This window comes from Pecten maximus, chromosome 6 (genome assembly GCF_902652985.1).
Source record: "Pecten maximus chromosome 6, xPecMax1.1, whole genome shotgun sequence".
Taxonomy (NCBI): domain Eukaryota; kingdom Metazoa; phylum Mollusca; class Bivalvia; order Pectinida; family Pectinidae; genus Pecten; species Pecten maximus.
Window position 1 is genome coordinate 35,799,358 of NC_047020.1, and position 15,314 is coordinate 35,814,671.

Here is a 15,314-nt window from a genome sequence, read left to right on the forward strand (position 1 = left end):
TCCAATGTTATATATTCGCTGTATTTAATATATGTTTTTTTTTCAAATAGTACGGCATTTTATCAGTTCTGTCTAAATAAACTAAAAAGTAAGATTTCTATAACTAATACGGTAGTAAGGAAGCCTAAATCCGGTACGCTATGTCCCCTGTCAGACGAGATTAGTGGGCTACACAGATTAATTGTTTAATCTCCCGTCCACGGACAAGGGTTATAATCTTCCGTCTATGGACAAAGGTCATGCTAGTATATTTATTACACACCCTAAACGGTGCATATGTATGTAGTAAGTTATTCTATGTCGTCATAACGTAGATTAACTAGATTCATACGCTAAACTTATGTCATTATACCGTTGTTGTTTGCCATTGGCATGGGCAGCATCACAAACATTTACTTACTGACAGTTAAAACTCGTAGTTGATAGCAAAATAGTGTTGCTAAGTATTTGTTTTACTCAATACAGTTCTCTTTGAACAACTAGAATACTCGATAGTTACATAGAGATTTTTTTTTCAGATTAAGTTATATATGTTAATAGTTGAGTTGGACTTATATCCTGCATTTGTTTGAATGGAATCTAAAATGTAGTACATATTATGATATTATGTATTGGTAACCCAGAGGTTCAAGCCCAGGTTCCCATCTCACAGAATTAACAGTTCTTTCAGAATCAAACGTTGCTTCAACGATATATAAATTATAATATCCGAAAGTGATTATAAATGAAGTTTTAATTAATTCTAATATTAATGATACAATAATTATTGTGATTATAAATTTGAAGGTTAAAAACTTCCTTAATGGATGATGAAATTAGATACCGGTTTTATATTTATCATATCTTTTTTATTTGAAGATAAAATCATGAAGTAAATTGTTATAGGTACACAAAAACAAGCCATTTTATCCTCATCAAGGCTATACTAATGGGCGTGCCCGAAGAAAATCGGAGAGTTTATTGTGATTGAAGGGAGACAACTCTAAAAAAAAAACCCACGTCAAACAACTTCCTAGTCAAACCGAAAGTAGACATTCTAGATCTGGAGCTGATGCCGGTAAGTTTTGATATTATATTATGTGTTAATCTTTTTAACTACTTCACCTTGATAGCAACCCCCCAAGTATTTCTGATGTTAGGATGATGACCGCAAGTGTTTGTTTTGAAGTTATTTTGAAATATTTTTAGGATCGATCGTGTACACGTTTACATTGTTTACATGTACATGTACACGGTTTTGTCGGTACTAAGATGGCGATTTTAGAATACTCCTCTCGCGTCTGTGTTCAGCACATCAAACACACGCGTGTTTGATCATGTGTTGATATATGAGTCATGGGCTTCAATCATTCAACTTGCAGGTCATTGTATACAAGCTTATCATTACCTTGAATGTTTGGTCCATATCTTATATAAATGACGTGTGTGGGTAATTTCTTTCGGCTTTCGAGACTTCCTGAATCAGGTGCATGAGTAAGACACGATTACAAAAGTCACGTTACTGTATTTACAATATGGCGTGAAATAATGATTTCTAGGTTACACAGCTTTTTATAAATACATTCTATATATGTGGACACTTCACTGCCTATTCGCCCATTGAATGAGTGTAATGTTCATTGTGTATGATTTTCTAACTATAAACAAGACAAAAACAAACAAACAAAACACACAAACACAAAGAGAAAAAAAGTTAATAATAAAGAAAAAACAAATATGTTTCAAAAGAATATTTAAAAAAAAATAACTGAAAGGAAGTCACCTGTTGATTAAAGATCATCTTAACTGGAATGAATTCGTTTGAGATAGCTAACTTGTATAACGGTCTTATGTTTACATCCGTTATGAAATGTTACATTGTACATTTAATATGGCTCTTCCCTCCTTGTTACAGAAATCTGTTATCTTTGACCTCTTGTTACACGGAAGTATTTCACAAATCAAAATTCTTTAAATAACAAATGTAAGAAGAAGGTAGATAAGCCGAAATAAATCATTTCTTTAAAGGGAGTATGGTAGGAAATACTCACAGTTAGTTACTGTATGTACATACATAATCTATATCAGGGCTGATTATATTGATTTAATAGATGTTTATCAAGATCTACATCTTTGTTACTCCAAAAATGTTTACTCGCTTATAAAATCTGTAAACAAAGAGAGAGTCTTCAAAATTTTTACTTCCTGGTGCCCTATAAACCTTTTTTTCACAGCAGATTTTGTTTACATATCACGTACAGTGTACATTGTATTCATTCCAGATCATAGGTGCTTGACAACAGGGGAATGCGTGATATCTACTGTATAATCTCTTCATAGCACGTCTTACCTATCACAACATTGAAACAGGGAAGTTTTATCTCTACATATCTATTACATACTCTCGTTATATTTCTTGGCGTTGTCCTATTCCAGTTTTCCTCATCAGACACCAACACCTTGCTGGTCCTGGTACATTTGCGTGCATCATAATGGACAAGTTGGACACAGCGTTTGATGAATGGATGAAGGTATCGCCGGCCGAGGATGACGTGGCAGAAGTAATGGATATATTAAATAAGAAAAAAGTAAGTAAAAACTAAAGCAGACAATTAAGGATAGAACTTGTTCATTGAGTGAAATACAATACAATGAATATTGACACGGACGAACATGTTTATTGACAAAACGGAAACAATGAATATTGACACGGACGAACATGTTTATTGACAAAACGGAAACAATGAATATTGACAAGGGCGAACATGTTTATTAACAAAACGAAAACAATGAATATTGACACGGACGAACATGTTTATTGACAAAACGGAAACAATGAATATTGACACGGACGAACATGTTTATTGACAAAACGGAAACATTGAATATTGACACGGACGAACATGCTTATTAACAAAATGGAAACAATGGATATTGACAAGGGCGACCATGTTTATTGATAGAACGGAAAATAAACTTATTAAATATTGACAAAGTTGAACAGTAAGAAAGTGAATATGAACTATGAAAATGTTATTTTTTGTCTTTTATTTAATCATTTTCATTTATCTAATATAAGGGATTTCACTTCACTTAAGGAATTAACTTAGGAAATCAGCTCGCAGGAACATGAGGTTATCTCGTATATTCGGATCTGAATCGACTTTTCGTGAGAATCTAGAAGAAGTATGTAGGTTTTTGTCAAACCTAGTTAGTCATGGTACTTACGTCACATATCTTTCAGACTTATCATTTTGAAACAACCTAAATCTATCATGTTTGGAGCTACGCTACCTGAGAGGGGAGTCTGATTAATTTGCGTCTGTATAATGAGGCATTATAAAATATGAATGCAAAACAAAGACATCATAAATAGGGTTGATTGGATTTATTAGTCACAACTTTACTAGAATTGGCAGTCGTCCCAGCATGGGTATAAATGACATGCCACAAATCAATAATACAAACAATGATAATTAACGGTTTCTGGGTGTACAGCTCCCCGTTAATTATAAAGCAAATTCAATGAGAAATCAAGTAATCAAATCAATCAACGGTTCATGGGTGACAACTCCCCGTTAATCAATAGTTTACAAATAATCAATATTTAACAGGTTCTGGGTGCCAGCTCCCTGTTAATCAAGATGCCAAATCATTGAAATCAATATTCAACAAAGCAATATGCAGCTGCAACTGCATTCAATATAAACAGATCAGCAGAACAATGTTCACAATGAATAAAATGTCCAAAATATTGTAAATTAGACAACTCAGTTAATAAACTGTATCCTGGGCAGCAGCTCTCCAAAGATGTATAGCCAATTTCAATAAAACCTACCTAAAGTAACTTGTACGTCGAACTATGCCATATGAACAAAACAACTCAAATTCGCTTGTTCACCGCCAACGACCAACAAAGTCGCGGACAAGGTTGTGACTAAAAAATCCCTTCCCAAGTTCAGAAAATGCCCTACCATAAGTTGTGAAAAAGGTTTCAATCTCTCCTTGCAAGGTGTTTACAAAAATGTTATTGCTCAAACTAGACAAGTGAACATGGTCATTAGCAAGGAAGAACTGGTCTTCCAACTTCAACTTAGGGTATTGAATACAAGCACTTCCCCTATATATCATAAATGCAGAAAAGAACCCATTCAATCTTCGCCTGGCCCTTTCTGATGCTACAGTGTTATTAGACCCTCTCCAATGCAATCTAGGTAATACCTGTGACCAAAACATTAAAGTTCTCGGGGAATTTTACCTCTAACCAAATTATGGCCTCTTTGATTTCTACTCTTAATGTTCCCCATCCTTGTCTCCACAAGGTCATTACCCCCAACATGTAATATGAAAATGCGAGGAGGATCCTCAAACTTAACCGAATGCTGAACTACTGGTCGCAGGTGGTTGATCTTCATTCCCCCTTTGCCTTGCCACCACAAGGACAGTCCAACTCTGCCAATGTTCCATTGAATGCCCCCCGGTCTACTTTGGGCATGTACAAAAGCCCTCCTTATTATCGAGGAACCCACCAGCCAGACCATTCCTTGAACACGCTTAAGTGCCACATTTAGCATTTTGGTCTAAAAATGTTTGTGTTGGAATCCTTATGTACTTGTTATATGTTAGTGACCGCCAACAGCTGATATCCATGATTTCCCCTCCAACATGTTGGCCATTGCAGCTGTTGTTGCTGCTCCGATACGGAATGAATGAGATGTATATCTGTTAGTGTTAGCCTCTATGCCTATTGCCTACTGCCTTACAAGCCTCTCTTAATATGCTTGAGAATTTATACAAGGTACATGGTTTACCACAGAAATGACAAAGGAATGGGCCCTTTACACCAGGCCTTATGTCCAAGTATAACTTTATATTTGAAACAGGGCAGCTGATATTGTTAACATAAGGCAATATAATCGTAGTTCCCTTGTCATATTGGTCTGTCTTGGAAAATGATAACTGTATGTAAGCAAAGCCATCTTCTACAATAACTTGTGAGCTGTCTACACATCTAACTGGTGTTTTGCTACCGCATGTTAACTCCCCAACTCTGAAACATCCATAAAATACCATGGAATAACCACATAAAAACGGTCACACTTCAAAGTAGGAGCTACAGATCTGAAGAAGAATTATGAACAGAAATAATCTTTATCAACAAATCCAATGTAATTGGCAGTCGTGAATCAGCCACACCATTGCATCTTCTAATACCCTCCAACATTTTATGTACAATGGAATGCTGAGTTGGGTCAAGCAAATTTTTTTTTTTTTTTTTTTTTTGCAATTGAAACCAAGACCCGCTAAGTAACATTTTACTATTGAATGCCTTGAACCCTGTAATGACATATAAACTATGTAATGAACTATTTGTTTAATAGATGGGGCCAACTATACACCAAGTTCATATCACTTAAACATTTTGCAAAACTAGTCATAGCTTTACTGTATAATGCCTTAGCATTTTCTGCCAAAGAACTCCCTATCAACCTGTCAACTTCACTGTCAATATGTAACACAGAAATCTTTTAAATCTTTTTGGTATTTCTGTCGATCCTGTGTCTGCCCCTGGGATTACCTGCCGAAACTTTGAGAACTGAAACCAAGATAAAGCAGCAGCTGCTGAATAGGATACCCCTGCCACATGTATTGTCTAAAATTGAATACAATTATTCATGTAACACAACGCCAGGGGGCGCAATAAGGACATAAACCCTCAAAGACTTTGCAGTTTTCTTGTTGTGTAAAGTAACAAGTGCCTCATTATCAACATACAAAACTTTTTTTTTTTTTTTTTTTTTTTTGAAAACTGTTTTCCAAGTACGGAATGCAAGAAGAATAGGCAAACTCTAGAATGTAATATCTCTCATGAATGGTTCGTTCTGCCATAGGGTTGGCCACCTAAAACAGACCAATGGTTCCCAAAAAGAGCCCCACAACTAAAGGTGTTATTTCCTGCACTGTCTGTAAGTAAGCCCTAAGACTCATAAGATGACTAATCTACTTCAGAAATATAGGATTCGCCATTGAAATGATTTAGGAAAATACCCATAATTCAAGATCCTGCCTAATTCATTGAGTACTAAGAACCAAGTGTAATGATTTACATGCACCTGTCATTTCATCAAACATCCGTATGATGAATTCACATGCCATAGGGATTGCCCTAGCATAAATTGACAAGGAACCAGCTAATGATTGTAACTCTTTCAGGGTAGCTTTTCCCTTCTGTAACATTAAGTTAATTTCAACAATAAGTACTACTTGACACTTGTTTGTCATGGGGAATTTTCATATTAATCTTTTCTGTGTCAATTTCTAACCCTAAATATATCAGTATAGTTCTTGGGGCCCTGTGCTTTCTCTCTATCAATAGGAATACCAAGTTAATCAAAAACTTCCCTTAACTCTCCCATCAAAATGCCACAGGGATATATGGAGTGTTGAAATAGGTTTAACCGTGAAAGGGCCAGCTATTCTACCTAACTCAACTTCCTTCATGATTTTTTTCCCTCTGTTTCACTCCTGCTCCACTTTTTTTTTTTTTTTTTTAATGTAGTTACCCTGGGCCCTTGATATTGAATTTTGAACCCCTCTAGCTACCGAGACCTGTGATACTTGGCAACCCATTTGCTGAACCCTGACCACCAGCCTGAAAACATTTTGAAATGGGATGTGCCCTTTTGCACCGCAAGCACTTGTGAGCATAAGTGCATACCTTTCGAGTGCACTGTCCTTTATTTATAATTATAATCAAAACGTTCCTACATCTAGCTACTAGTATTACATTATGCTTGTCCCTGGGGCCTTGAGGGGTCATGTACAGTAAAATGTAGTTCATTGTCCACCCTTCCCCATGAACTTTCTGGGTTGCGAGCTTTTCTCAACCTGAACTGTTCATCATACAGTTTCCATTACTGGGATCCTGACCTTTGAACACCTAACCGCACTGTATGCATCTATTTCAGAATGCCATGCCAAATGCTAATGGTCATCAGTCCACTGACTAGTTATATACCTTTTTCTTTAGCTGTTTTAGGCCTGACTATCAGCTCCCCATCAAATGGCAATCAAGCATATTTTCTGTGCATTACTACATTCACCTAGCTTCTTTAGCAACAAAGTTCCCAGATCAATGTATTTCACATTGTTTTAATGATCGAGAAGCATGAATCCCCAAATCATCTTCAACACTGACAATTTGAGTTATTGGTGTACCTGTAGATAGTTCTGATGACTTGTCATGTGACTGCTGGTTGCCATAGGGGACTCCCTTGTAAACGTGGTCTCCAGAGGATCTCCACCTTCAAATGACCTGCACGGGTATATCTGAATGAGGTTCATTGTTGCCTGGATCAATCCCTCTATTCCTCTTTGACATAACCGACTCGGATGGCCCCTTTTTAATCATGTAACGACATCAATCAACAGCAATTTAATGTCAGGCGAAGTAATGCCATATTATAAAGCACATGGGTTTCGTTACACAGAACATACACATAATCTTAACACCATGCTACGTTTCGTTTTATAAATAGGCAACATAATGCATTTGAACGATTCTTATCACTGATAATAATGACACATAATCATTTAACTTGGGTTCCAAATCAATCGGCACCCCGTGGCCATCGCATATATTATACACATAACTGGCACGGACATTAACCAACATAAATTATTGACTTTATAAACATTTTCAAATGTAGTACTTCAAAATTGAATGCTCCGAATACAAGAGTGAAATTGCATGACTCGATATTTAATATCTGATAGTCGCACTATATCTATAATGTGTATTTTTATCCGCGCCATGTGTGACTAGCATGGCATCGGATAAATTTTTGACACGAAAAGCAATCGGCCACAATCAGGCCTAAATTTGCACATCTACGGATAAATTAGGTTCATCCGTAAAAAACAAATATCTATACATATTTTTGAAATCTTGTTTCCTGCAAACAAACAGTTTATGATACTTAATTGGACGAATTTGTTCCACAGCAAAATTGATTTCATCTTCTTGCTGAAACCGGAAAGAGCTTACAGACAAGGGAGATAACTCAGTAATGTATCCTGTGTTTTATGTTAAAGCGTCGTTCTCCTAACATTTTTCGTTAATACATGCAAGTACCAGATTTCGAATCTAAACAGAAACAAGCAGTATCTGCACCCAATTTTATAACGTGAATTGCGGGTTATTCCGCAATACGTATTATATTGAGGGGAGCAGGTATGTTGTTATTGTTGTGTAAGTGATATTTGAAGTTAAAAAGTCTGTTGATGATTTCAGGCCGACACCTTTAGGGAGTTGAGGGATATCCGAGAGCATGAAAAGGATGAAGTGGCCAGCTTGCAGGAAAGGTAAATAATAAGCCAAAATGTCATATAAATGGATTCCTGAACGTCAAATTTCGTAATCGACAAGTCGTGACAGTGATTGTGCCTCTATTAACATGTAGTATAAGACATGCTGTTGCACTTATTATCGGAAGATTTATAAAGCGGAGGTCGCGAATAACCAAATGATGATTACTTTTCCTTGAAACCGATTCCTACTGTTATTCATAGTTTTTTAACGACATGTTCATGAGAAGATTACGCATATAGTTACTATATAGGTAAACTGAGCAGAGTTGAAACGCTTTAATAAACGGTTAATGTTTTGGTCTCAAAGACAAATAGAGTATTTAATTATAGGGAATGTGCATTAAAGTTCAAAAATTTGAAATTAACATTGATGTATATAGTTATGACGTCAGGGTAATGATGACGTCAGTTCTTGATTGATGATATTTATAGATATTAATTTTGTTTGCTTTTGGAAGTTGTGATATTTAGACACTCCAGTAGAGTGGCTACTAGTTTAAAATTTAAAAATGAAATTGCTAATATAGTCGATATGAAAGACAGAATTATTTCTTTTTTCTTCTTCTTTTCTTTTCTAGACTAAATCTTCTACGAGGAGAGGGAAAGGGTCAATCGAAACCCGATTCGTCGGGCGAGGGGCCTATTGTGAAGGTATCTAATACACTCACGTTGAAACGTGCCGACGTTTTCAATGAAATTAAACAAAAAAGAAATGAAAGGGCTGGTGTGGAAGAGGAGAAAAAAGAAAGCGCCATGGGGAAAAGTGAAAACGCAGTATTAGAAAAAGAAGACTCCGAGCTGTTGCTGAATATTATCAAAGTAATGTTACATTTTCATTTCATATTACTGTAGCTTTGTATACATGTAGAGTGTTCATGGGTTATCAGATGCCATCAGATTTAGATGTATGTAATTAGATATTTAACTAATATTGCAAATTAGGTTTTCCCCAACTTTTTTCCCCAACTTCTGTAGTTTTAATTTTGTTTATACTGTCTCTAACCCCAAGCCAAGTCAAGGTCGCATTTTCTAAAAGATATACTGTGATTTTTAAATTAGTATAAATTAGTATGTTTGATAGCATTTGCCTCTCGTACATAATGTAGTCCATATAATATCTAAACCAAAAAATTATCAATATTGATGTCGTGACGTTATTTTTAAAATTTGTTTTCGAAACTTTTCATTTGGAAGTGTGACCATTTTAAGCAACTTCAAGTCTTCTTTTATGACAAAAAGTCTTCTGTCAAACGTATTAAATCTTCTGAAAAACCGTCTGTGTAGAACGATGGAAAACGCCTTCCTAAAATCAAGATTAACAACCTCGATATTACTACATGTAGCTTCATTATTTTAAGAAGCTGGAGTATTGTTGATCTACATTTCACAAACCGGGACTGCTGAGTACCAAGAAGATTGTTGTTTATAAGATGTTCCATAAAACGATTCTTCTAATCGTTTCCAGTAGTTAACCTGAAATACTTGTTAAGCTGACTGGTCTACAGTTTCCAGCATAACGCGTGTCTCCTTTCTTAAATATAGCTGTTATCTTTCCCGCTTTCAAGCTGATGACACACACCCAGTACGCATTGATTGATTGAAAGATAGTTGAATTAGTTTAGTAATTACAGATTAAAGTTATTTTAGCACTTTCCGATGTATGTTTTCTGGGCCTTGAGATTTGTTTGAATTCAGATTTTATGACTGTTATAAAAGACAGATTTTGATAAAACATGGTAAATTTAAGAGCATCAAACAGATAGCCAGCACAAGTGAATAGCAACTGGCAAGGTGACAGAGGTCAAAAATATGCCATTTGGATTGAATAACCTTTGAACTAAAGGTCAATGTTTACCAGGTCAGGGAAGTGCAGTTATGTTGATTCCTCTGACACGTTATGTCATTTTAAGGGAAAATTGTTTAGTTGCACTATTGACTAAAGATAAACGCCGCTAGGCTCAGCTTTCATCTTTACTTCGTAATAAATAAAATGTATCATATAAACAGCATGAACGGAAGTGTACGACTCTTTGGCCTCTTGTTATTCCAGGTTGTATTTGACTTCGTTCATCAGGAACAAAAAGAACAAATTACGAAGATCAAAGAACTTCTACACGTGGAGGAACAGGTAAGTTTGATATTGATTTATACAATGTATATTCATGTTTGCTTTTACCGCTTTGGTGGAAATGATACTGATCAGATATTTATTCATATAGAGCCCATTCGCTATACAGATACAACTTTTTAAAAATGATTATACATGACTACGGGCAGGGCAATCTAGTTGGACCATGAAGAAGAATGACCTGTGGCAACCATGTAAGAGATTGGATTTAAAATGGCAGTTTATTTGGTAGACGGCAAATGAATCATTGATTTAAATACAAATATATTTCATGAACATGAAATATCGAATATTAAACATTTGTACATGTACATCACATGTACCAAGGTGGTGTTAAAAAGCCCAACCATGGATTACCAAATTACAGTTCAGGTCAATATTGTAACAGAGATAGGATGCTGGGGAGGAGGCGGGTTGATATAAATCATATGACAAACGAATAACTGACCTTGGCCACTGTCCTTTGTGATTATTGAAAAAGAAAAGTTGAAAAGTATTCAGAGTATTTTGCCATGATTACTGAAATATTCAGGAGAACGAGGCAGGTCCTTTGGGCTTTTGACCTTGTCTGCTTCATCCCTTAAGGAATTGTGATGGAACTTATTACAATCACAAAGGACCATAGCATCTTGCCTTTCAGGATTGTCGAGTTAACGTTAAATGTACGATATCTTGGACTATTTCGAGTGATGGGTAAAGGCTATCACCTTTAATATTTTTGCTCTAGCGGCTTCATTCCTTGAGTAATTTTATGCAACTTACAAAAGATCACAGTATCTTGACGAGTTTGAGTTTCAAGGTTGTACGGTCAAGGTCGCCGTCACTTTTTCTAAATAAATATCTAGTCTCACTTTGAATAATTCTTCTGTTAAAATACTATCATTACGATTTCTTGTGTTTTTACATTTGAATAATCAGAAGCAAGCTATTTTTTCCCTTTTCCCAAATTAATACCAAAGGACATCTTCCTTACAATGTATGATATTGTGATAACTAGCTTGGGTCAGTAGGGGAGATATATTGGATTAGCAATACTCGGTATGATTGCTGAAATCTATGGTTTGTCTGCAAGACCTCTCTCTTCTTGTTTTTTAAACCCCTGGACAGATTTAGTCTTGGTCATCGATCAGGATTAAATGTCAAAATTGAGGTCTTGATTACTTGTACTTTTAAGATAAAAAATATAGGACATATATGTAATATCTTGTGATCCCCTGGAAAGATTAATTTTACTTAAGAGTGGGTTGGGGTATATCTAGATGAGGTCCTGCACATTTTGCTTTTATTTATCAACAAATTATGCTTTATCCTATCCTACTTTGTTTTAGTCACAGGCTGAGAGAACTATAGTCAATCTTCAGCTGTCACTGGGATACGATATCGAGAAGGTGTTACTGAAGGTTTGTAGGATCAATAAGATAAGATTTATTCTTTGGTTAATATCTACCTGCTAAGGTATACGTATATTCCTGTTGACGTTAGGCGTCTGCATCTGGCTAGTATGTACATGTATATATAAAAGAAAAAGTCTGAATGGTGGACAATTATAGTTAGTATTGTGTAAAGAGCTGTCGACCAATCCGATCCTCCCTTGCATGACCGCTCTGAAATATATCTTACTTCCGTTCCACAGTCGATGCACAATCGGCAGTGAATCGAAACTGAGCCATCACTTTTCAAGTGTTACATCTTGTTGATATGGTAGGAATAGTTATCAATATATTCTATATAAATACGAACCGGATACAGACGCATGTGTAGACGTAGCACTGTGACATCATATTACGAAAAAACTGTGTGTATGCAAAATAACTGGATTATGTTAACGCGTAAACGCTGCAGACATGAAACATATTAACATACCGGGAAATACATGTACATCATTAGCAAAATCTATCAAAATTTAGTTTGGATAAATATATTATTGTTGATGACTACAATAAAAGTCTTCCAGGACGGCAGGTGGATGGCCTGATTGTGAAAGCATCAATATACCTTTTTTGTCAATGATTTATTGTATTTTCGTCGGGAATGCACATTAAACAAATACGTAACATATCGGAAAAGTCAAGTCAAGGAACGAAATCATTCCAAGCTTTTAACAAATGTGATTGTCCCGGACTGAAAATGCTTTTTTGATGAATGGGAGGGTTAGACGTGACAGTAGACAATCTTATATTTGTTTGTTAATTAATTTTACTTAACAGTAATTACTACTTTAATTATATTATGCTAGCTGTTTAAAAAAAAAAAAACCATTTTTTGTCGTTTTCAGACATTTTTTGATGAGATTTGGGCAGACAAAATATGTCAACCTCACTCCTCGTCCTCCCTGGCATCTTATCTTAACGGGATAAAAGATGGAAATGGCGCAATGGGAAAATTCGTCTCTGCTTGTATCCAGCTTGTGTGGCGTATGCTGCTGGAATCACCACCGTTGGAGTTTTGTTGGGAACAAATACCATCTCATTATAGATACTACAATGGCGTACGAGGAAGATTCCTTCCAAGCGACCGAATTATAGTCCCCGCCATAGCTGTCAAACAGAATGGTAAACTGATAAACTCCATTAAAGGTACTCTTCAGCCAGAGTCCGATATTGAAAACACTCGACGAATGAGTACAGTTAAAATGTGATACAGATGCCCATACTGAGGAATATGCTGGGACAAATTGATGTAGTTGTATAATTGTGTTCCATGCCTCATAAAAAGATACAGCTGTATAATTGTGTACAGTGCCTTACAAGTGCATTTAGTTGCATACTTTTGTACAGTGTCTTACAAGTTCATACAGCTGTATAATTGTGTACCATGCCTTGCAAGTTCCTGTAGCTATATAATGTTTTAAATCGAGACTCATTGAACTCTTTCTGTTAAGTTCCCTCTTTACAAAATGTGTGCCTCTCGGTGAAATAGTCGATTATGACTATTAGTATGATTGGCGTCTGTCTGTCAATTATTCTTTGTGAACACAACACCTCCTACATTTCATGATAGATGTCAATATAACTAATATAACATTTGGGGTTTAGCTAGTTTTATGAGCAACGTTTTTATTGATTTTGTGAATGCAGCGCCTATATTCCCCTATGTGTATTGAACGACCATTTCATTTTGTTTTACTCTTTTAGCTATTTATTTTATTGTCCCTACATACATTGTCCAACTACCCATTCGTCGCTTATGCATTTTTCTATGGTTTTATTAAGTGATTCACCGAGCAACGTTTTTTTACAATATTGTGTTGCTACCTAAACATTTCTTAATTCATGTATTTGAATAATTGCCGTTATTTGAAATTTGAATAACTTTCAGTGCCCAAGGTTTCGCAACTTGCTTGTAACGTTTTAGTTCATTTGTCCCTCTAACACATTTCAGAAAATACATGTGTACTTAACGTTTTTTTGAATTGGAAATTATGAAACTCATGGAGTTATTGGTCTTTTTCATCTTCCGCTGTAGATGATTTGAACATTTATTTCGACCAATTCCGAGTGTTTTGTCGCCTCCTGCAATCAACTCATTCCCATTGATGAGTCATTGATATGATGAAACATTTTTATGGTGCATGTTAGACTCACTTTGACTCTACTGTATTTATACTATTTTTGTATATATATTTTTTTGATAGGTACAAATATCTCGTGTGTCTTTTGTACAATTCTTTAAATCACTCGTTTTCGTGACAACCTACACCCACTCATACTCAAAACATCCCACACTTTCCACAACCTCCGCTCAGTCCATACCTTCTGCGCATCGTACGCCTTCCCCACTTTCCACACCATTCTTATATTCCCCAAGCTCTCCACATCAAACCACTTCCCCAAATTCCACACCCTCTCCACATTCGGCAACCTCCTCACATTTCACACCCTCATCATAGTCCTCACACTTTAACATTCCACACACTTTAACATTCCACACCTTCCTAACATTCCACACCCTTTCTTATATTCCACACCTTCCCAACATTCCACACCCTTTTATATATTCCACACCTTCCCAACATTCCACACCCTTTTATATATTTTACACCTTCCCAACATTCCACACCCTTTCTTATATTCCACACCTTCCCAACATTCCACACCCTTTCTTATATTCCACACCTTCCCAATATTCCTCAGCATTGCATAACTTCCTCACATAACGTTCCTGCAATCCGGACGTCTCCGGCGGTCAAGTCGTTTTTACTACTGAATATAAAGAGGGATAACATTACTATTCAATATTACAGGGGACGGGGGCATTATTGAAATACAATGCTGTTTGTTTATGTGTTTTTTAAATTTTAATTTTGACGTAATAATTGTGTTATGAGTATTTACTAAACTAAATCTGTGTATTTACGGTGTAAGTCCAGTACATATTGAATCACTTATTTCAGAGTTGTGAATGACAGGCTTCTGATACAGCTGAATATATACATACTGTTGGTTCGACAGTTTTCGTGTTGTTTATTTTACCAAAACATAGCGGCAGTTGATACAGCTTAATATATACATACTGTTGGTTCGACAGTTTTCGTGTTGTTTATTTTACCAAAACATATATTTAAAGGGGCAAATCCAGTCAAAACAGTGATACTTTACAAGCCTATAAATTCCTACTACGGTGTACTTTAACAGAAATGACTGGATGAACTTTTAGTATATATAATGGCAAAACGTAGGCCATGCTGTTGGCATATAATTTGTTAAGCTGTTTGTAAATTTCAACAAAACATACGAACAGTGCAAATTTCAGGGGGGCGTAATTAACTCACTTGTAATGCATATATTGCACAAAATAGCTATGTCGTTTTGCTCACAAGTGTCTGAAGCACAAAACA

The 15,314-nt window shown here is 35.8% G+C and overlaps 1 protein-coding gene across 1 annotated transcript; it reads left to right on the top strand.

Annotated features, from left to right (window-relative positions):
* The first annotated feature begins 891 nt into the window (after nucleotides 1–891).
* LOC117329659 lies at nucleotides 892–14,922 on the top strand. Its single transcript, XM_033887693.1, has 7 exons — nucleotides 892–1,057; nucleotides 2,416–2,567; nucleotides 8,273–8,343; nucleotides 8,928–9,168; nucleotides 10,400–10,477; nucleotides 11,806–11,877; nucleotides 12,753–14,922. Exons 2-7 carry the CDS (start codon nucleotides 2,472–2,474, stop codon nucleotides 13,113–13,115), a joined length of 921 nt encoding a protein of 306 aa, XP_033743584.1. The 5' UTR covers nucleotides 892–1,057; nucleotides 2,416–2,471; the 3' UTR covers nucleotides 13,116–14,922.
* Nucleotides 14,923–15,314: the final 392 nt, after the last annotated feature.

Excerpts from the sequence above, each read along its gene's own strand:
- LOC117329659 (XM_033887693.1), top strand. The coding sequence starts at position 2,472 with ATGGACAAGTTGGACACAGCGTTTGATGAATGGATGAAGGTATCGCCG. Across the intron at positions 2,568-8,272 it reads ATATATTAAATAAGAAAAAA|GCCGACACCTTTAGGGAGTT; the intron begins GTAAGTAAAAAC and ends TGATGATTTCAG. Across the intron at positions 9,169-10,399 it reads TGTTGCTGAATATTATCAAA|GTTGTATTTGACTTCGTTCA; the intron begins GTAATGTTACAT and ends TTGTTATTCCAG.